This window comes from Panthera onca, chromosome C2 (assembly GCF_046562875.1).
Source record: "Panthera onca isolate mPanOnc1 chromosome C2, mPanOnc1 haplotype 2, whole genome shotgun sequence".
Lineage (NCBI taxonomy): Eukaryota > Metazoa > Chordata > Mammalia > Carnivora > Felidae > Panthera > Panthera onca.
In genome coordinates this window covers 73,048,957-73,072,411 of record NC_138347.1, presented here as the reverse complement: position 1 = coordinate 73,072,411, position 23,455 = coordinate 73,048,957, and the positions used below count along the sequence as shown (strand labels likewise).

The following is a 23,455-nucleotide window of genomic DNA, read 5'->3' as shown; positions in this document are numbered from 1 at the left end:
GAAGCTGATCTAATCTCTCGGGTAACTGTGGCATGCCTCGGTTGAGACCAGTGGACTGGGAGCCTGAGGAGCAAAGGGAGGAGGGGCAGGGAAACTGGGCTGGAAGGGCCACGGGAGGGGAGGCCTGAGGTGTCAGCCAGGAGACCGCAATCAGGCAGCACTTGAAGTCTCTAAGCAGCAGTGAGCACCTGCCACTCTGCAGGTGTCCGGAGGCATCGGGAGGGCTTCGGCACATGAGGTCAAGAGATTTGGAATAAAGGTCTGCATGGTTGACCATGTGTATCAAGGTTTGGCCTTTGATAACACTTTCCTCAAATCCCCTTCGAACTGTGCTCACTGAGAGAGTCACTTTATAATTCAGTGAGCTGCTGCTTTGCCTGCATCTCTGGGTGCACTGAACGTGCTGAAGTGTCGGCTGAAGGCTGACATTTTATATTTGAATTATAATTGGCAGTCCAGGAAAATTCAGGAGAGTTAAATGTCATACATCCAATGCATTTATAGAACGTAACATGTTATAAGAGTAATAAAATATGTACTGAACATTTTATGCATCCAAATAATGTACAGCATGAAAAAAGACATGTGTATTGATTAAAAAACAGAGCAAAGTGTGTATGTGTGTGCCCGCGTGTACACTGATAAGGATTAGAAGAAGACACAAAACAATGCCAAGAGTTGGTCTTTTAAGTTTATGGCTCATTTTCCCTATAAAGATATGGGTACTTTCTCTTTTTTTTTTTTTTTTTGTTTTTTATAATTTTTTTAATGTTTATTCATTTTTGGGAGAGAGAGAGAGCAAGTGCGAGCAGGGGAGGGGCAGAGAGAGAGGGAGACACAGAATCCGAAGCTGGTTCCAGGCTCTGAGCTGTCAGCACAGAGCCCGATGCGGGGCTCAAACTCACGGGGGCCATGAGATCATGACCTGAGCTGAAGTCCTACGCTTAATGACGCTTAACTGACTCAGCCACCCAGGCGTCCCGGCACTTTCTCCTTCTTAGCAAAAAATTGCTCTTTATTAATCATGTCTAAAACTATAGAATAATAAACATTTGACCTGGAAGAGTCCTTGGAGATACCTCACCTAGGTCAGCTCTTTCAGTGACAGGCAGGTGAGGAGACAAGCCCGACGGGGAGAAGGTCTGCTAGAGTAAGCCGCTAACACACCTGGGGCTGGGGTCAGTGCTAGATCCCATCCCAGTGCATTTCCCGCTATGGGACCTCTTAGCATGTCAGCCCATTCAGATCACCTCATTTTGCTGGAAAATGTTTGATAACTCTTGATGAGTCTATTTTAATTTAATATTTGGTATTCAGTCAAAAAACTGATTTTAGCATAAAAGTTGACCATATTTAACAAAATATTTTAAAATTTTAATAGTTTCTTATAATTATCATGGTGACAGTGATTGCATTTTTGGGGAAATCTTATAAAATTACAAAATGTTTAGACAACTGTGCAAATACAAACTTTCTAAATTACTTGATACCCTCCTCCATGTCTCCTAGAAATAAACAGAAGACCTTGTTAATAGTAAATAAAGATTGCTTTAATAACATACCCTATATTCACACAACAAGCCATCATCTCAAATGTATGGGATTATGGTGGGATGGGAGAACAGTCCAGAAAGGCCTCAAAGTCTGAAGTAGTTACTGGAAGAAGAAGCCTATTTCTTGCCATTGGTGCTAGACCTGCCAGAGGGTCAGGCTGAACTAGAAGGAAGTTTTAGGGTCCAAAGTTTTAGGGCCCTTACTACAAACACCCACAACAAAAATAAAAAAGGAGGAAACCACTTTGAATTCCAGCACTCTCACACGGTAATTGCTTTCATTTTCCCTGTTCACTTTTAGCCCTTCATTTTATGCCTTCATTTCATGTAACTATAAATACAACATCATTACAATGCTACATTCTTTTTTCACTCCACATTATACCGTGAACACTTTTGTCTTAGTGCTATTTTGGTTGCAAGGAACATTCACTCAGTCAAGTTAAATTACCTCAAAAAAAAAAAAGTGTGTGTGTGGCTAATGTCACAGAAATCCAAGGACAGGAACCTAAGTCAGCTAAGCGCCCCAAGACTTGGGAGGAGGACTTGGGATGGCAAGCCATCAGCTACTGGAGCGGCTCTGTTAGGCGCTTGGGGTGGGGTCTCTGCCCACCTCTGCACTTCTGGTCCACACTCTCCTAACTTGAGTCATGCATCACCAACAATAGCCGCCCCAAACAACATGGCTTTACAGTTCCAGAGTTTTTAATCATTCTTTCTCCAGATCTCTGGAAGTCAAATCCTGATTTCATGGACCTAATTTATCTTTTCTGTCCTGTGAGGCCACAGAGACAGAGGTTTCTGCCCAACCTGTGGACTGGCTGTCACTAGCTCAGGCGGACGCACCTTGGTTCAATCGGGGGTGGCTCAGAGGCACGACCTCCAGATACTAGCCCTCCAGGCAGCAAGGCCGTAGGCAGGGGCCCCCACCCTCAAGCAGTGCGTGTGGGTGGACAGGTAGCAGCTCTCGTGTGGCTGCCTAGCCTTCATAACTACCAACTTTAATGAACATACAACATTAATTCAGGTGGCTGTTCTGCCATTTACGATCCCATTTCCTCTGCTGTTAGTATTAGCCTTAATTGAGCTCCTTTCGGTTTGGGGACTGCTACAAGTAAAACGATGACGAACATTATTGTGCATGCTTCTTCCCTTTCATCTGGATTGTATCAAAAAATCTTTCAATTACCTAGAAATTACATTTTCTGGGCACCTTCAGGATATAAAACATAACCTTATGTTTTTTTGTTCAAAAAGCACCTGAAAAAAAATGAAAAAAAAAAAAAAAAAAGAAAAGAAAAGTACCTGTATTTACTAGAGACTTATACATAGGTAGTTATGGGCAAATTAAGAGGATGTGGTATCTGGGATTTGCTTCGATCACCCTAGGAAAAATACTGGGGGGCACCGGGTAATAGCCGAAGCGAGACTGGTGACATGTTGATGACTTGTTAGAGCTGACAGTGGGTATGTGGGGATTTACTCTCTACTATTGTCTCTATTTTGCTGATTATCTGACTCCTCTTCTCTTCCTCTACCTTCTGAATTTTTTGCTCTTTCCCCCAGGTTTCCTCAAGTTACTTGGTGCCCACATGCTTCCCTCTAGATTCCCAAAAGTTTTTGTCAGGTTTAGTCACCCCTGATACCTGCTTCATGGTTTCCTTTTCCTTTACTGGAAAACTCAAGCCCATCCATCTACACATTCAGTCAGTACTTCATTCACATACACACTTTGAGTCTGTGTTGGGCAAGACACTGTAAAAGGGACAGACTGTAGTCACCTTCATGGTCTTTGATGTTCCTCTGCAGTTAAGAGGAATGCAGTCATAACGTATTTTGTACCATGAGCTGAAAGACGGGCAGCTTAACACTCTTGGGAGTAACCGTATTTGAGAAGAGGAGCCAACAAGAGGAGCGTGATATAGCACAGGGCTCAAGAGCAGGCAGAGCTGGGAGACAGGATCTGCTTTGGTACCTACCGCCCCCTTCCTGCCTTTCTGCCAGGTAGTTTTCAGAACTGGAAGCTACAATTTGAGGTCGCATTTATGTAACAAAAGGAAAATTGTACATATTGAGATCCTTGGGATTTTTGTAACCGTTAACACATTAAAGAGTCTCACGTGCTCAAGGAAACTCATAGTTTATGATCATGCTGAAAAAGCCAAAATCTAATCAAACAGCTTAATTTCGGAGTCATTACCCAAAGCCTTCGTAGATTGCAAATGCCATGTGAACTAAGTGAAATTGCAGGGTGATAATTCTGAGGTCTTTCCGATTTTAAAAGTCATAATGCAAAAAAAAACCAAAAAAAAAACCCAAAAAACCAAAAATAGCAACAACAACAACAAAACAACAACTCAAGGTGGTTCCTGATTGTCCGAAGTTGGAACACCCAGAGGTGGGGCTGCACTCCTCAGCTTGGATTATACTTGCATCTTTACTTGTCAGTCTCCCTTGCTAGACTGTAAACTTCCACAGGATGACAGGGTTCTAGATTTTTCAATGCCCAGAATGCAGTTGGGCCTCGGTAAATATCCGTTGAATGAGAGACCCAAAAAAAGTTGATTTTCTAAAAAACAAAAAAATCCCCATAGTCTTCTCCCTTATAGATTCTCTCCTGCACAGACACCAAGATGGTCCCATTCTTTAGCCTGACTCTGAAGACCTCCTGATGAGAAAGTAAATACTTCAGAGAAACTGCCTGTCAGAGACTCAGAAAACCCAAATGATTCCCCCTAAAGGAGTGCCTACTGGGGGCACCTGGGTGGCTCAGTCGGTTAGGTGTCCGACTTCAGCTCAGGTCATGATCTCGTGGTCCATGGTCCATGAGTACAAGCCCCGCATCAGGCTCTGTGCTGACAGCTCAGAGCCTGGAGCCTGCTTCAGATTCTGTGTCTCCCTCTCTCTCTGCCGCTCCCCCGCTCATGCTCTGTCTCTCTTTCTCTCTCTCTCTCAGGAATGAATAAATGTTAAAAAAAAAAAAAAAAAAAAGAGTGTCTACTGTAGGATGTGGCACCTGGACTCAGGTCACCCATAATAGGCCTTTTCGGTCTGCTTTCCCTTTCCAGAAACAGGATTGTTCTCTTTAAACTTAAACTGTACAGTGCTTTGTTTCTTTCAACAGAACTGTTCATGGATCTCCAAACATAAGCGTATAATTGAAAACCCACAATAATCAATTCAGAATCTACTGTGAGCACAGCAGGTCAGCAACAAGTTTATTATTAGACTGGCAAGGTAACATGGTACATGGCTAAGTGTTTGGGTCAGCGTTCCTTGACTTTCTCTCCACAGGCTTCTGCTTTCAAATTTCCCCTCTGGTGTTTGCAATGTTGCCGTGGTTGGTTTGTCTTTATGAAGGGTGGGGTGGGGGGAAGCAAAGCAAAAGAAGTAACATTGAGTGAAGGCAGGTTCCCTTTAGAGCCTCTTACAGTGGCTCAGGGCAGTTCACCTGATCTGTGATAGTCATTTTTTCTATGTCAATTTCATTAGAAGTCAAGATATCTTTTAGATAGGTCACTGTTTCTGGAGGGAGATAAGGGTTTCTTCCCAAGATCCAAACATGATCCATGTGAAAAAGCCAGACGATTGTGGTACAGGAGTACACGAGGGCGTAGTTCTCATAGTCGGTGGCCAGGACCCAGTATGGAGCAGATGGCATCACTGAGAACCAGAGGAGAGCAGTATTAAGAGGGACCAGGACAAGAGGAACCTTCATCTCCAGGACCCTGGAAGCCAGGATCCTAGTTCTTCTACTGTAGTAGAACTTAAAAAAAATTAAAAAAAAATTTTTTTTAATGTTTTATTTATTTTGAAGACAGAGAGAGACAGAGCATGAGTGGGGGTGGGGCAGACAGAGAGGGAGACATAGAATCTGAAGCAGGCTCCAGGCTCTGGGCTGTCAGCACAGAGCCTGACATGGGGCTCGAACTCACAAACTGTGAGATCACAACCTGGGCCGAAGTCGGACGCTCAACCGACTAAGCCACCCAGGGGTCCCCCCAATTTTTTTTTTAAATGTTTATTTATTTTTGAGAGAGAGAGAGAGAGACAAAGAGAGTAAGCAAGAGAGGGGCAGAGAGAGGGAGACAGAATCTGAAGCAAGTTCCACGCTCTGAGCTGTCAGTACAGAGCCCGATATGGGACTCCAACCCATGAGCCGTGAGATCATGACCTGAGCTGAAGTCGGACACTTAACCAACTGGGCCACCCAGGCACCCCAAGAGTAGTGGTTCTTAATTCTGGCTTTATGTGGGAATCTTATGGGAACTTTGACAAATACTAGGCCATGTTTCTCCAGACTGATGTGGAGGTGGTTGGTACTCTTGAAGGCTCCCCCATGATTCTAATGTGCAGCCAAAGCTTAGAACCATCCTTCTGGATCCTTCCTCCCTGATAACACATCAGTCTGCAGAAAGCCACAGTAATGGGGTGTTTTGCCAGACCTCTTAGACTAACAGGCTGCACTTAGCACCAGTAAGTATGGAGGCACCACTTAGCTAAGTGGAGTTAAGATGGCAAGGTCAGGGACCCCCAGGCTTTCCAAGTCTGTACTTCCCTATTTCCTCCAGAACCTGTCTGAGAAAGGAAGTAAGGGCTAATGTTGGTGTGTTTATTTTCTTTCTGTGTGACCTTCGAAAGTTCTTTTGCTCTCAAGAATATGGTAAATCAGGTGGTAACAGGTTATAAACTCCTCCTCACAAGGGGCCTATGAAGATTCATTGACAGAGGTCTGCACAGTGTTGAAAGCTTAGCATTAAAGGGTCCTTACAACAAGAGAGGGAGGATTTACCTTCTCCGTTTGAATCCAGAGACTTCCTCTGTGAACTTGACCTCCACAGCCAAGGTCCAAGCCAAGGAAATGTCATAGCCCAACTTGTTAAAGTTAAGTGGAAAATGGACCCAAATGGGAGAAAGCTGTGAACTGACCCCATAAGAACAAAAGATTTGGACACAATCTGCTTTCTTGGGTTTCAAGCAACCCACCTCCTCCACTCAAAAATAATCCCTCTCTTTGCTAAGTCAAACCAGATCTCAGCACTCGTGAATGACCATGAGAAGCTGGACAAAAGAGGCAGGGTGTAAGAGATTAGAACTTGGCTGGGTGTCAGGGACCCAGCTGGTTATCAGGACAACACAAGAGGGCTAGTCCAGATGACCACCCACTGAGGTCCCTCCTACCTCTGACTTTCTACCTGTTTATAAATATGAAAACAGAAGGACAGTTGGAGGACATCTGGACAGAAGCCTGCACAAGGCTACAGGGCCCACTGGGCCCTGACTTACCTTTCTAGCACCATTGGTGCCTGCCTGCCAGGCTCACTATTGAGAGCTTGTATTCATCACAGATCTGCGACCTTTGAATTTCCACTGCTTTGTGTGTTCCCAGCTGGACTGGGAACTCTACAACCCTGAGTGGTTTGGGGGAAATATGTCTTCCAACCTCTTCCTGCCAAGGCGACGCGCCCCGCCTGCACAGAGCCATACATTCACACGCTGTCTTCCTCCCACAGGGTCTAGCTCTCAAGCATACATTTACCCAGACATTTCCTCATAGCAAAGAAAACTTCCACATCTCTTTATTAGAAAACTCTGACCATCTTCTACTGCTTATGGAAGGCACGTCAACTCATTACATGGTTTTTGAGGCTCTTCCCAGTCTTGTCTCGTGCTCCATGTACCCGCCCATCCTCTAGGCTTCTCTCTCCAGACCTTTCCTCAAGCCATTCCTCCTCCTAGGAAAGCCTTTCCCATAGTCTCCTCCACACCCTGGAAGACCCAATGCAAACATCTGATCCCTTCAACCAGAGTGAATCTCTTCCTCCTCTGTTTCCCCTGCCAGCAGCTCCTGCCTCCTTTAGCTCCTGTTGCAGGCCTCCTTGTGAAGGTTGTGCACATAGTATTTGGCCTTCACTCCCATCCCCCCTTCCTTAGTGGAGAGTTTGGGAGACCTTCGTTTTGGTCCCAACTCTGCCTCTAAATGGTCTAGCGAACTTGCCTATATCACCTAGCTTTTCTGCACTTTGACGTTCTTCTTTGTAAAAGTAACAAGAAAGGCTGAGATGCACAAAGTCCCTTACAGTTTACAGAGCATGTGCTATCTCATTTACCCTTAGAATACTGGGCGCAGAAGTGAAGTTAGTTGCCCATGGTCACATGTGTGGGAAGAATTATTTTCATCTCCCAGCATTCCTATCTTGGTCTATAAAATAAGAACTTCCTCACTGCCCTACTCTAGGGACTTGAAGGGGGAGCGGGCTGGGGGACAGTGATTCTTCTTACAGCTGTGACAGCGGTGTCTGCCCCTTGGGTGGGGAGAGGGGCCCTGAAGCACTCTCGGTAAAAGAAAGTCTCACATTTCTGAGCTGGCTTCTGCAGTGTATCTATATCAACAGTAAACTAAAAATTTGGTGCCTTCTCTGTTGTCTGTGTCCTTTCCCCGGTTAAGCCAGAGCTCAGAGGACAAATGCTCGTGATCAAATATCTCTCAGGGAACCCTAAAGTGTGGTGAGAAAGTGGCAGATAGAGCCAGGGCTCAAACTTACCTTCACTCTCGTCATCTCTTGTGTCCAAGCCTTTGCACATGTGAGTTGTTCTGCTGATGATACCACTACTAACAACTAACTACTACTGGCTACTAATATTACAGGCCTCCATTCCCTCTGGGAAACTAGTCTAGGCTGGTGCCCTACTGCTCTCCCCGGGTGCTACAATTTGTGCTGCCTTTATTGAAACACGGTAGTTTTACAGTAACTTGCCTGCATACTTGTCAGTATCCACATGGGATATAAGCCTCTCAGGGCCAAGGGCCAGCTCTGTCTTGCTCATCATCACATCTTTGGTGCCTAGACCCAAGCATGGCACATAGTAGGTGCTCAACAAAGTATTATGCATTGAGTCACTATAGGTAACACTATAGGTGACACTCAGATATGACAGGAGTGTTTCAACCCAGGGCTCTAGCCTTTGGTTTGCATATCTCCTATCCCTGAAACCTCCTGAGAGAAGTGAATACTTACACCAGAAAAACTTAACTCCCAGCTTGGCAGGCTCTGTGAGGTTGGCCTGGGTGGCTTCACCTTCAATTTGATTCACAGTTCCATCCGGTCTGCAACGAGTTAAAACAAAACAAAACAAAACAGAACAAAACAAAACGCCTTAATTCAATGGAAGCCAAAAATCAATGAAAGGCCACTAAGCATCAGGGTGGCCAAGATTGTGATTTCTGGTTAGGGAGGCTCTTTCCTTTGTCACTGTCTCTGAGACCAAGCAGAGGAAGATGGCCCTGGGTGATAAGAAGCAATAACTGAAATGCTCCAGGACTGGATGATATGTTAGGCCCTAACACTTCTGTGCTGTGTTTTGAGTCCTACAAGGGCATTTCCTGCTCTCAGGCTGCAGAGGGAGGGAGTAAAAGAGAAGGGAACACAAACAAAACAACCCTATACACCAAGAAGATTTACTTCTTTAAAAATGAGAATGGGCCACGGGGCGCCTGGGTGGCTTGGTTGGTTAAGCGTCTGACTTCGGCTCAGGTCATGATCTCACAGTCCGTGAGTTCTAGCCCCGCATCGGGCTCTGTGCTGACAGCTCAGAGCCTGGAGCCTGTTTCAGATTCTGTGTCTCCCTCTCTCTCTGCTCCTCCCCTGTTCATGCTCTGTCTCTCTCTGTCTCAAAAATAAATAAACGTTAAAAAAAAAAATTAAAAAAAAAAAACTATAAAAAAAAAATGAGAATGGGCCAAAGGGAAAAACAAGGACTGACATGATTACTCAAAGTCTGGAGATCTGCACGCTTTCCTTGCTCTTGGGGCCTCAGTGACATCATATGACATCATATGACCCATAAAGCCATCCATACACCTGAGCTCTGAGACCCCTATCCAGGCCTGCAAGCTTCTGACTGAGTATGGGAGATTTCAACATAGGCCAGGTAAAAGCAGGCAGTGAGGAAATATTAACCTCATCTCAGTGATTCTCAGAGACATTAAATGTGCAGAAATGCACATCTTGCAACAAATGCCACCTTACAATTCGCAGTGTCATTTCTTTCTTAGTGGTATATAAAATGGTGGTGAATCTTAAAAGTGATGGTCTTCGATTGGATGAAATACTTTCACCCTTTTGAAAGAGTGGCTCCAGTTTTTGGCAACTCCCAATGACTCTGTGGACCTGGGGGAGAGGGGAAATGCCTGGGGACAGAGGCACTGAGGGGAGGGTGCTCACATATCACAGTGCTCTTCCTAGGAAGCTGACAGAGGAGGAGCCTGTTCATCAGTCCTCAAGGGGGCACAGAACAAAAGTTAGAGCAACAGTGTGTGTTAGAAAGTCAGTAGGCTATGGTTAGTGTTGACGGATGTCTCAGAAACCAGATAATAAGCAACAGGTAAGGAAGGATGAGAAATGTATTCAGATGCTCCTGGATGCATAGTCTGTTTATCATTAAGTAGGGCTGGGAACCATCCCTTCCTCTGTCACCTGAAACTCAGCTGGGAGAACAGGAAGATGGTCCATTTCTATCTGCATGCAGTTGCTTAGCAACAAACCAGCCTCTTCTCGAGCAGACTTTCCTGCTTTTCATCATCATTTATGTTTTGGCCAGAACAGTTTTCAAAACACCAGTCTCTGATCATAAATGCACAATTTGTTCATGGGAAAAATACATTTGTATTTTCAAGGGTCTAAGCAGATTAATAGTAATACATAGTATTAATTAAATAATTACTACACACCAAACCCTGTTCTAAGCAATTTACATGTGTTACCTCATCTGATGCTCACAAAGCCCTATGCAGGGAGGTTCTATGATTAATGTCACTTTACTGAGAGGAAACTGAGACCTAGAGTATTACCATAACTAACCTAAGATCACATCATTAGTAACTGGCAGAACCAGGATTTGAAATGGGGCAGCCTAACTCCAAAGCCTGAGCCCTTCGGCTCCCAGCCCCGTGCCAGCTGCTTTTGCCCTCAAATTCTCTGACACTGGCTAAGAGTACTTTGCTCAGACTCCGTGCTGTGCCTCTGCCCATCCTGTAGTATTCCTGAAAGGAGAAGCCATATCATGCTCCTGAACCAGCAAACCTTTCTCCATGTGCCCTTGTATCTTAAACAAACGTGACCCTACAGGCAGAGCAACCTAATACTCAAGATACAGTTAAAGAGGACTCCTGGCCGGCTCCGAAGGAGAGGTGGAAAAATCTTGTGGGTTTTGAGATCAACGTCACTGTCTGACTCTTGGTCATAGAATGGGACAAAATATTTGAAATGAAGTCATTGCAACTTTAGATGGAGGTCTGCATCTCAATCCTTCTCTGGACTCTAAAATAATCTGTTTTTATCTTTAGAGGCCCTTGAGATTCTTAACTTTATTTCTATGGTTTATGAAGGCAGGGAGTCAACCCACTTATGTTCTGGCTCACAGAAAGCTTAGTGGATAACAAGATGGCCACACAAAGCCTCTCGGAGCCTGAGTAACTTTCATGCTGTGTTATAATTGTTTTCTTGGAGTTGAGCACAGTTCTCAGTTCCTGTAGGGAACAAGAAGGACAGCCCTTCACCCCAGCCTTTCTTCCATTTGTCTTCTGTTCTCTTCCCCATTTCACTTCTCCCTGGGTTTGAATCTTAGCTTTGTTGCTTACAAGCTGTGTGGCCCTTGGGCAAATTACTTTCCCTCTCTGTACCTCAGTTTCCTCATCTATAAGTGTGGGGTTAATAATAGTACCTACCTCAGGGTTGTTATGGGAATTAAATAAATATATATATTCATTTACATATATACATATATGTACACACATGTATATATACATACACATACAGAATAGTGCCTTGCATTTAGGAAATACTTAGTATTTGTTACTATTGTTTATTGTTGCTCTTATCTTTGTTGATAGAAGGTTGGTAGGAGCTCTTTCTGGGGCTTTTTAAAGTTTCTGTTTGCTTTCTAAAGTATGAATTCTCATATCAAATAGAAATCTGTATTTCAGTATCAGAAAAGTATACTTCTATAGGCGATCCTGTTCCCATAACCTAGAATGTGACCATGTATTTGATTCTTGCTTAACAAGAAAAGGAGTTTTCTAATAGTTAAAGCTGTCTGGAGATGAAATAAATTGTCATGGAAGGCAATGAGCTCCCAGTTCCCGGAAGGAGTCAGGTAGAGCTGGATGTCTTCTGTTAGTGGATAATATAGAAAGGGCTTCGTTCTTAGTTTGGAGATCAGATGAGATGGTCCCCCTCCCCAGCCCCCTTGTGCCCCCTCCCCCTCGTCCTTTGCTACCAGAGTATCTATTTTGCTATGAGAGCAGGAACCCTGCAGTTTGGATTCCCATTGAGTTCCTAGTGCCTCTCATAGGCAGTACACATATAATAAGTACACAACACTCAAGGGAGTCCACAATACAAAAAGATACTCAGCAAGTGGTCATGGAAATAAATGAGTGGCTTCTCGTCCCCACCATTCTGCTTGCCAAAAACTTTGATCTTAGGACCTGCTGTGAGCAGGCAGGACAGACCCAGCAACATCTGCATCACCCCCCTCAACAAGATTGCAAGGACACCCAGTCACCCCAGGACAACTCTCTGCAGGCTGGCTCCAGGACTGTGTTGCTTTTGAAACCACAGCCACTCACCTCAATTCCTGGTTTATCACTTTGATGTTTCCGTTTTCCATTAGCGAGTAGTTGGCTTGGATGCAACTTCCCTTCTCAAAGCTCACTGGGATCTTCTCAATTTCATACCATCGTCCAAGATACTGCAGAGGTAACAAGAAGCAGAGAAAACCCCATGGCTCTCTGGGGACCTGCAAACTCTTCCCTATTGTTGCCTTTTAGAGCAGAGCCCTTTCCTGGGGAAACCAAGCAAAATGGGCTGCATTGTTCTGACAGCAACTGAGCAAGATATTGATTCAAATGAGAGTAAGTGAATCGGATGTGCAGGCCTTGGTTGAATGCCACATTTTATTCCTAAAGTGCTCTTTATTTAGATATGCTGTCAGTGGCCCCTCCAGCCAAAATCTATGTGAAATTCTAAACTCTGTGAAAGAGAGCGAGCAGTCCAGATGATGGAAGGTGCCATCTCAAACATTTTGTGATTCTACGAGGCATCTTTGAGTTGTGTGCAAGTCAGATATATTCACTGTGGGGAACTGGGACTCCAGAGTTGGTTGCATTCTCCTCATAAGACCTCGCACAGGGAGGTGGACACAAAAGCTTTTGGCAGGTGATCAGGACTTAGAAGACTGATACCACGGGGGGTATGGTCTCAGTTCATAACTTCGTGTACAGAGTCAACTCTAAAGAAGTGTGCATTGTTGTGGGGGAGGGGGAGAAAGGCATGTTCACAGTTCCATTACATGCTCCAATTTACAACCTTCGTGGAGGGCAAGTTGGCAATATCTAGCAAAGCAATTTCACTTCTGGAAATGTAACCTCCTGATAAAAAGAAAAAGAAATGATGCATATATGAGGTTATTTGTTGTGGTACTATTGTAAGAACAAAATACGGGAAACTAGAGCCTGAGCATTCGTAGGGGACTAGGTAAATAAATTATGGCACATCCATATAATGGATTGTTACACACCCTCTTTTAAAGGAGTCATATGCGGGGCGCCTGGGTGGCTCCATCGGTTGAGTGTCCGACTTCGCCTCAGGTCATGATCTCACTGTTTGTGGGCTCTGTGCTGTCAGCCTGGAGCCTGGAGCCTACTTTGGATTTTGTGTCTCCCTCTCTCTCTGCCCCTTCCCAGCTCATGCTTGGTCTCTCTCTCTCTCTCTTCTCTCTCAGTCTCTCAAAAATAAATAAACATTAAAAAAAATTTTAAGGAGTCCTATGCAATTATCTCCGAGATACATACAATGGAAAAAGAGCTAGGTGAAAAATAGTGTATATGTAAAAACGGGGGGAAAGATTATTATATTCATTTTCTATTGCTGTTGTAACAATTTACCAGAAGCCTAAAACAACCCAAACTTATGGTCTCACAGGTCTGTACATCGAGTGAGTTTGGTTAAAATCAAGGTGTTGGCAGGGCTGTGTTCCTTCCTACAGGCTCTAGAGGACTCTGTCTTCTTGCCTTGTCCGAGTTGTTGAGGCCACCCGCCATTTTTTGGGTTGTGAACTCCTTCCTCCATCTTCAGAGCCAGCAAATGCAGGTGAAAGCCTTTTCACATTGCATCTCTCTGATTCTTGTTCCATTGTCACACCTCTCTGACTACAGTTGGGGAAGGTTCTCTGCTTTCAATGATTAGATTGGTCCTTTCTGGATAACCCAGGCCATGCCTGCCATCTCCAAGTCTATAACTTTAATCACATCAGCAAACCCCCCTTTCCATGTACGGTGGCACAGTCACAGGTTGCAGGCATTAGGGTGAGGTCATCGTTCCGCCTACTGCAGTTATGTATGTATTCGTGAACATATACATTCGCTCCCAAAAGATACACAATAAAATGATTTACTGGTTGCTACTGGGGAAGGAAACTGAGGTAGGAGGGGAAAAGGGGTAGGAGAAGAGCTTCATTGTATGTTCTCTGGCCCCTTTAGGATTTGATCCATGTGACCATATTTACTTAGTCAAAATATTAATTGAAAGTATTTTTAAATTTAAAAATGTATTACTCAACAAAAGAAAATCAGAGACGCACTCACCTTCAAAAAGTGAGAATTGGAAATGAGAGTACTGCAAACAGGTGGCAGTATGGCTTCGGTCACATGGCTCTTTGCTCAAATATATACCCATGTTTATGACCTAAAATTTCCACTCATTTATTAAAGGCACATCTTTCAATTAAAACCACTGAAATTAACATTCATTGAAAGCACCAAAAAATACGGTTAAAGGTCAGTTGGTTTCATAGGCATTCTCAAAAACACACTCCATTTTATACAGAGCATTTAAAATGGTTCTATTATTGTTAAGGTGACTTCAGTCCTCCATAATTAAAACCGAGGAAGCATGATTTTCTAGAAAAGGGGAAACTGAAAGGTGGAAGATTGCTTTTTATGTCACGCTCCCTTATAATTTCACAATATTTTTGTGAAAACCTTTTCACGTTTGTGGGTCCCAGTTTCTCTATCCATATAAGAAGAATGCAATGTTTAAAATGAATCCTGGATGGGAATGCAAGCTGGTGCAGCCACTCTGGAAAACAGTATGGAGGTTCCTCAAAAAACTAAAAATGGAACTACTCTACGACCCAGCAATTGCACTACTAGGCATTTATCCAAGGGATACAGGTGTGCTGTTTTGAAGGGACACATGCACCCCCATGTTTATAGCAGCACTATCAACAATAGCCAAAGTATGGAAAGAGCCCAAATGTCCATCGATGGATGAATGGATAAAGAAGATGTGCTATATATATACAATGGAGTATTATTCGGCAATCAAAAAGAATGAAATCTTGCCATTTGCAACTACGTGGATGGAACTGGAGGGTATTATGCTAAGTGAAATTAGTCAGAGAAAGACCAAAATCCTATGACTTCACTCATATGAGGACTTTAAGAGACAAAACAGATGACCATAAGGGAAGGGAAACAAAAATAATATAAAAACAGGGAGGGGGACAAAGCATAAGAGACTCATAAATATGGAGAACAAACTGAGGGTTACTCGAGGTGTTGTGGGAGGGTGGGATGGGCTAAATGGGTAAGGGGCATTAAGGAATCTACTCCTGAAATCATTGTTGCACTATATGCTAACTAATTTCGATGTAAATTTTTAAAAATGTTTTTACTTATTTTTGAGACAGAGAGAGACAGAGCATGAGCACAGGAGGGGCAGAGAGAGAGAGGGAGACACAGAATCCGAAGCAGGCTCCAGGCTCCGAGCTGTCAGCACAGAGCCCAACGAGGGGCTCGAACTCACAGACTGTGAGGTCATGACCTGAGCTGAAGTTGGACGCTTAACTGACTGAGCCACCCAGGCACCCCATAAATTTTAAAAAATAAAAAATAAAATTTAAAAAAATGAATCCTGTAAAGGAAGAGGTAAAACTATCTTTATTTCCAGATAACATGATTTTGTGTATAAAAAATCCTAAGGAATCCACACACACACACAAACTATTAGAACTAATAAATGAAGCTAGCAAGGTTAAGGGATACAAGATCAATATACAGAAACCAAATGGCTTTCTACACTTAAAATGAACACTCTGTAAATTATGAAAATTCCATTTACAATAGCATCAAAAGAATAAAATACTTAGGAATAAGTATTTAACCAAAGAAACACAAAACTTATACTCTGAAAACTACAAAATATTGTTGAAAGAAATTTAATAAGACCTAAATAAATAAGAAATTAAATGGAAAGATAACCTATGTTCAGGGATTGGAAGGCTTAAAATTGTTAAGATGACAATATTCTCCAGATAGATCTAGATTCAATGCATTCTCTATGAAAACAACAACAACAACAACAACAACAACAACAACAACACAAAACAAAACTCTGCTTCTTCACTAAATTGACAAACAGATCCTAAAATTCATATGGAAATGCAAAGGACTTAGAATAGCCAGAAGAATAAAGTTGGAGGCGTCATATATTCTAATTTCAAAACTTACTACAAAGCTATAGTAATCAATACTGTATAGCACTGGCATAAAGATAGACACATAAAACAATAAAATAGAATTGAGAGTCTAAAAATAAGCTGTTACATAAATGTCCAATTGATTTTCGACAAGGATGCCAAGACTGTTCGATGGGGAAAGAATAGTCTTCTCAGCAAATAGTTCTGGGCAACTGAATATCCACTGGCAAAATAATAAAGTTGGACTTCTATATCACACTATATAAAAAGCTTAACTCAAAATGGAGCACGAAATTAAATGTAAGGATTAAAACTATAAATCTCTTATAAGAAAATATAGTAATAAAAATCATAACCTTGCATTAGGCAATGGTGTTTTAGATACCAAACGTATAAGCAAGAAAGGAGAAAAATAGATAAATTGGACTCCGTTAATATTGGAAACTTTTGCGCTTCAAAAGACACATTAATAAAGTGAAAAAGCAATCCACAGAATGGGGGGAAATATTTTCAAATCATGTATCTGATAAGAGACTTGTATCTAGAACATATAAAGAACTCTCAGAGCTCAATAATTAAAAAGATAAGTAACCCAACTTAAAAATGGGGAAAGGACTCAAATGGACATTTCTCCAAAGAAGATATAAAAATGGACAATAAACACACGAAAAGGTGTTCAACGTCATTAACTATTAGGGAAATGCAAATCAAAACCATGATGAGATACCCCTCATACCCTGTAAAAATGATTACAACCAAAAAGATGACAATAGCAAGTGTCGACAAAGATAAGGAGAAATTGGTATTATATACACGGCTGATGGGAACGTACAATAGTGCATGCAGCGCTTTTGGAAAATCGTTTCCGTGGGACGATCTGAGGAACATTCTACACATTTCCTCAGAGGATTCCCAGCAGGACTGAACCCTTCTGTTAACAGTGTTACTGTTCAGGAATGCCATCTTTTATTGCCGTTCTGCCTTCTCTCAGTTTCCCCACATGCCCACAGTGCTTCCTGGGATCAGCTTCCCAAAACCCTCTGCTCCCCAGTTCTTGGTCTCAGAGCCTGCTTTGGGGGATGCCCCAGTAAGATAAGTACCTACCCCAAGGCTTGCTGTGGCAATCAAAGCAGAAAACTAACACTGAATCCTAGAGGATGCTTATTCAAATGGGAGGCAAAACAAACGGGAGTTGAGACTTTTGCCACACCTTGTGCACATCAAAATTCTCCTGCACCGGAGGAGTCGGGCATTTCCCAAGGTGAAAGGCTTGTCCGTCTGCGGCACTGAAGAGGCTGGCCAGAGCAGAAAAGAGCAGCAGCGCCGTCATCATCTTGGGGCTCTGGATGGAACCTGGGGTCAGGAGAAACAAAGCAGCTAGAGTTGTTCTGAGCCCCCTGAGGACACGCAGTCACCAGGGGAACATTTCTGGGGACCTCTCTGGGGACCTTCCCCTGAGCCCTTTTGAACAGTCACCCTGCAGAGCCACCTGAATCGTCATCATCAACCCTGCTGTGAGGCCTCCACCCCTGGGAGCATCTCCCGACCTTTGTACCTCCATTAGAGCACGCTCTGCCTGGTGTTAGAGCTCGTTGGATTTATTTTGCAACTGCTCCCCCTCCATTATGCATTTTTCAAGGATGGGAGCCCACAGAACCTGGCAGTGTCAGGCACAGTCCATACTTGTTGATGAACAGAAACAATGTGGGGTGGGGATAGGCCGAGGGGGAGGTCGAAGCGGTCAAGTGAACCATGCAAGAGAAAAAAATGAGCACAAACTATGCACGTTTAGTATCTTATGAGATTCATAAGAGAAGTGCCTCCCTGATCTACAACCCCCAATCCTGCCCCATCTTGCTGGGCTGCTTACCAACCCAGGAGTAAGCCTGAAACCTTAACAGGCTGTGGCATGCTGGGGACCCCAGGGTCACCCTGACTGTGTTTGAATGCAGACCTTGCCACACGCTAAGTATAACTGTACATTTTATGCTTTAGTTTCCTGGTCTATTAAGTGGGGGTAATAATCATACCAACCTCACCAAGTTTGGTGAGAATTAAATGAGATACTATAGAGAGAGTATTTAGGGTGAAGTCTGACACAGAGAAAATGCTTAATAAATGCTAGTTATTATTATCGTGAAAAGCAGAAACAAATAACTACTTCCTGAATTTCTCTTTGGCATTCTGTTGGGGATACTTCTCAGAGATGTTCATTTCTTTTTTTTTTTTTTTTTTTTTTTCTTCTTTTAAAGGTGCATTGACAGGGACGTAGATATGCATTTAACTAGAGAAGGACTAATAGCTGGCAACACGCATTTCAGCCCGGGCACTCTACCCTGCTTCTTTCACTGACTTGCCTTCAGTCTATTCTCCTCCTTGTGACTCCTTGCCTGTAGCTGCACAAGAGCTATTTCTAGCTCTTTGCCTTTCTCCCGCAATAAAGAAGACTGAATCAACGCAAGCAAAATGTTCTCAGATCTGAGCATTTAAAAGGATGTGTCATAACAGGAATAATTATAACCACTTTATTATGGTTAAACCTCCAAATAACCTTTAATAATCAATAGCTTTTCTTCTGGAGGTTTTATCGCCCCATTTTCAAAGGAACAGTTACATAACAAGTAAAACTGCCAGCTGGGGATGGTGGGGGCGGGGTGGTCGCTGAGCCTCCTTTGAGCAAGCCAAGTCTGTGGTAGGACCCCACCTTCTCTGAGAATCCATTTTCCATTAGCTCCTACCACCACATAAACAACACCTGTCTTTTAATCTTTTGGGAGACGATGGATGGATTTGTCTAAACTTACAAAAATTTGTATCCATTTCCAAGAAATTCTTAGAACCGCACAGCTCTACCCTTGGGCCTCAGTAGGGTTCAAGCTCAGTGCCCTGCCCAGAAGATCTTACCTCAAAGGATGGTCACACATTACGCACATTCTACAGGGTCCCCCAAACTGGAGGGACTTAAGAGGTCCTTTCTCCACCCCACCCCTCAGCCCCTGGGAGTACAGATGTCACGCTGAGTGCCAGAAGGGGCAGAGGGCCTGGACTCAGTTACTGTCTGTGGCTGTCCGTCCTGCAGTGACCCTGAGCCATGCTTCCTTCTGAGCACCACCTTTGGTGGCTTTCAGTAAACACCTACCTCTGTAACCTGATGAGTATCATTTCACCATGGGACAGTTAACACCAAAAGTCAGTTCCATGTCTTACTCTGACAAATATCTTATTACAAAATGTTCTATTATGGGCTGAAACATGTGCTTTAGCTGTGTAGGAGGATTTCAGAGCAAGGCTAATTCTTAGCCTTGCTTACATATCTCTTCCAAAGATGTCTCTTTATTGCAGTAGTTTTATTCCTATGGTTAAAACTTTTTGTGATAGAAAGTGTTGATGGCATCCATAATTTCTTTTCCACGTCCCGTCCGTTCTAGTTCACTCAGCACTTACTGAGTACCTTCTGACGGTGAGTGAGGCAGGAGAGAAGGGAGACTCGGGAGACAAGTTGACCAAAGAAAAGCCATTTTGGTTTTAGCCTGACCCTTAACCTAACAGTCAGCAGGTCATAAAAAGAGTTACAAGATCCAACTCACTGAAGACCACAAGATTCCATTCCCTCCAGCACTAAAAGCCACAAAGGTCAGACATTCTTAAAATTGCTCCCTGTGGGTAATTTCATAATCGCCAGACAATGGAAAAACTCACCACCCAATAAAAATGATAAACCCAAAATTAAAGAGTAAGCCCCTTCCCTACACGCTAGCAAATTAAAAAAAAATTATAAAACCATTTATTAGAGGCAAAGGGATGTCCTCTTCCTCAACTGGGAGGAGAGACCACTACTTTGTAAGAAAGCTCCTTTCTTCTATATTTAATAAATCTTTGTCCCTTTCTCTAAATGGCTTGCTCTGAAATTCTTTCTTGTGCAAAGCCAAGAATCCTATTGGCGATGAGCCTGAGGCCCTCCCTCTAGGGCCTCAACCCCATCCAGCATCAAAGGTAAGTCGCATTATTATCTTATACCTGTGAACTTGGGTAGGCGTGACCTATATTTTTGCTCTGTCTTCTAACACTAATGGGAAGATTGTCTTAATGAGGGAAATTTAAATATTTTAAAAATAAACAGAATTTAAATATTATTTTAACTGAATATTAAATTATTTAATAATAATTCTACCAAGGTTATTGTGCATCTGCCCTGGGCCAGCACAGACTCTATGAGCTGGTACTCATACTCATTGAACTTCCCCATGGAGAAGCCCGGGTCTCAGTTTTTCACATGTGCCACACACTGGATCTCCATAACATCCTATCTAGAAGGCTACTGCTATGACATTCTCTGTGTACTCAATGATGTTAATTTCCCAGGGGTTACTTCCTGATAAGGTGTGAAGCCAGAAATTACACCAGGTCTCTTAGGAGCCTGCTCTCCCAACACCTGCGTGTTAGTGCGGGCAAGGTACCTGCTCTGAAAAAGCTGCAGAACGTTGACGACTAGATTTTTAGATTTCACATGATAAAACAAAATGCATTTCCACAAGCCAAGCGGTCTAAATAACCCATTTAGCTATTGACTCTAACAAGAAAATATGTCTTCTTAAGAAACTATTTTTGTGCCATATTGTCAAATGTGTTTTCCAATTCACAGAATGAATTACAGTTCACTTTTTGGTAAATTTTATTGTAATGCACAGTTGGACGACAACTCCTTGAGAATTCATCTAGTACAGTATTGGTTATGGAAAATGTTCTCGTTGTCTTCTTGCACAGAAGAGAATGCATAGTGCAAGCACAAGACATTGAGGTAGGTCAACGTTGGGTTGGCACCCCAGTTCTGCCATTTGTTGGCCTATTGCTTAGGGTATCTGAACCTCAGTTTCCTCATCTGAAAAATGGCACTAATGAGGTTCTATCTTGTAAGGTGGACTGAGGAAAAATGAGACCAATTTTGCAGAGCGACTGGCACAAGCCCTCAATCGTGGCTGTTATTATTTTTAGCTGAAAGGGGGAAAGTAAAAGCCAAGCCTGTCTCTAAGCACTTTTTAACAAAAGCGAAAATGAAAACCACAGTACATACCTTTTCTGTCAAGATGAAGGCAGTTTCCACATGCAAACTCATCCAATTTAAGATGTGTGATCTTGTTGACCGGCTTCTCCCAAGCTATTTTATAAGCTTCATTTGGTCACTGACGTTTAATTTTAACGCATGCCACACCCACTCCGGGTGGGGAAGGCTGGCCTAAAAGCTTAGTTCTGTATGAAACACAAAGATGGGATGTTTTGTCCATCTCCCTCCCCCAATTTCCTTCACAGCTGCTCCCTGAAAAAGAAACAATGAGATACTGTGTGTATGTGAGAGAGGGAAAGACAAAGTGCATTTCATTCAAAACATCTTTTTTGCTGTGTGGATTTTCTAATTTAATTTTCTCAGTCAGAATGCACTTTAGAGTTCCAGTAAGATGAGCTGCAACATGTTTTCAAGCATCTGGTATTTATTTTTCATTTTTGTGTAAATGAAAAATCAACAACCTCATTTCCTGAAATGGGGCACCCCATGTGGTCCCTGGCCTGGAATGTGACTCAGGCTAGAGAGTGAAGGGTAAGAATTAGAGATGGCTTTTTGTGTGATCCTGGACAAGCCATCCACTTCTCTGAGGCTCAGTCTCCCCATGGTGACGCAGAGGCTCTCATTTCTGTCTCCACCAAAATTGGGTGTATAGGGGAGATAGCGGTTCTGAAGGGGCTGGGGCTAAAAGCTGAGAATGCCAGACCTTTCGTGATTCGTGATTCGGGAGCCTCCCAGCTTCACCATCTAGGCGGCCTCTCCCTGCCTGGGATGAGAGTGGATTTAATGTTGCTCATTCCACAGAGACACTTTGGGCTGGGCCCCATTTCTCTCTGTGGAATGAGCAGTTTTGAATCTTAGGACTTGGATTCTGTGCCTTTGTGATAAGGCAGGAGGCTTTTAGGGGTCTGTAGAGAAGAGAGTACCTTTGTAGTAGACAGATTCCTGAATAAAATGCATTCTCCAGTTTCTAAGCAATAGAGAGAAATTTATAGCACTAGGCCTTATAAACATTAAAACAATAACCATGGGGCACCTGGGTGGCTCAGTCTGTTGAGCATCCAACTTCAGCTCAGGTCATGATCTCACGGTTCATGAGTTCGAGTCCCATATAGGGCTCTCTGCGGTCAGCATAGAGCCTGCTTCTGATCCTCTGTCCCCCCTCTCTCTGCTCCTCCCCTGCTAGCCCTTTCTCTCTCTCAAAAATAAATAAAGATTAAAAAAAAAACAACAGTAACAAAAGTGAATCTTTCACATACCAAAGCTTGTTCTTTGGGATGTTCTTTACCTTTTCAGAAAAAGGAGAAATTAGGATTTCCGTTCAGACCCTGACTTGCTGGGATCCTCTAAGGCTTTTCCTAAGATCTCTGCAGTCTCTCTCCCTCTCTCCCTCCTCCGTGCCCTCGCTCAAATATCACTTCCTTTAAAGGTCTTCCTGACCTTTCAAAAATAGTACTTGTGTCACTACCACTTTACCGGCTTTATTATACTTTTACCTGAAATGATACCCTTCATTTTATGTATGTTTTGCTTGTTGTGTTTTCCCCGCTAGCAGATAAGCTCCACAAGTGCAGAGAATTTGTCTCGTCGACTCACTGCTATACCCCCAGTGCTAGAACACGTCATAAGTAATCAATCAATACATTGAATGGAAGGGATCTATCTATGCAAAGACTTTACTGAGTATTCTAAGATCTGCAAACAGAACTAGAGGTAATAGTCAAGAGACTTTTATTTGAATTGTTTTTTCTGGGATACTAGTAGCCTGTAAATTTCTGTGTCTTCTTTACTTATATCACATCTGTCACCAGGAAGTGCCTGTCATTGAAGAAATACACAATTAGTCTCTGATAACCTCATAAAAAGAGTTATTTGCCTTTACCCTAAAGAGTCACACACAGTTTTCCACAAAGCAATGGTGCTAAAGTTTCCAAAATGTGTTAAGTTGGAGATCAACATATTTTTATCATTTATTCCGCAGCTTGAACCAAGAACTGTGGAGCTGACCGTACTGGTCAAGGAGTCGTAGCGCGAGAAACAGCACAGTTATCTTTCTGAGTCTCAGTTTATTTTTTCCTGTAAATGTCGGCAAATGATATCATTTCGGGCAATCCTCTCTTTGCATGTTTCTGGAATGTAGAGCCAAGCACAAGTTTTTAAGAAGCATCGTAAAACAAACCAGACCTGTGCTCTAAATGAATCTTCATTGTTAAATTCCAGAATAGCACACACATCTGTTGTAAGCAATTAAAATAATACCAAAACTCAGGCCTCAAACTGTAAGTGCCTCATAATCCCACAC

The 23,455-nt window shown here is 43.0% G+C and overlaps 1 protein-coding gene across 1 annotated transcript; it reads right to left on the bottom strand.

Annotated features, from left to right (window-relative positions):
• Positions 1–4,732: 4,732 nt before the first annotated feature.
• APOD (apolipoprotein D) lies at positions 4,733–21,292 on the bottom strand. Its single transcript, XM_060639582.3, has 5 exons — positions 21,166–21,292; positions 17,305–17,447; positions 12,184–12,305; positions 8,573–8,661; positions 4,733–5,216 (listed from the first exon to the last, which is right to left on the bottom strand). The coding sequence occupies exons 2-5, from the start codon at positions 17,425–17,427 to the stop codon at positions 4,981–4,983; spliced, it is 570 nt and encodes a 189-aa protein (XP_060495565.2). The 5' UTR covers positions 17,428–17,447; positions 21,166–21,292; the 3' UTR covers positions 4,733–4,980.
• Between the last annotated feature and the right edge of the window lie 2,163 nt (positions 21,293–23,455).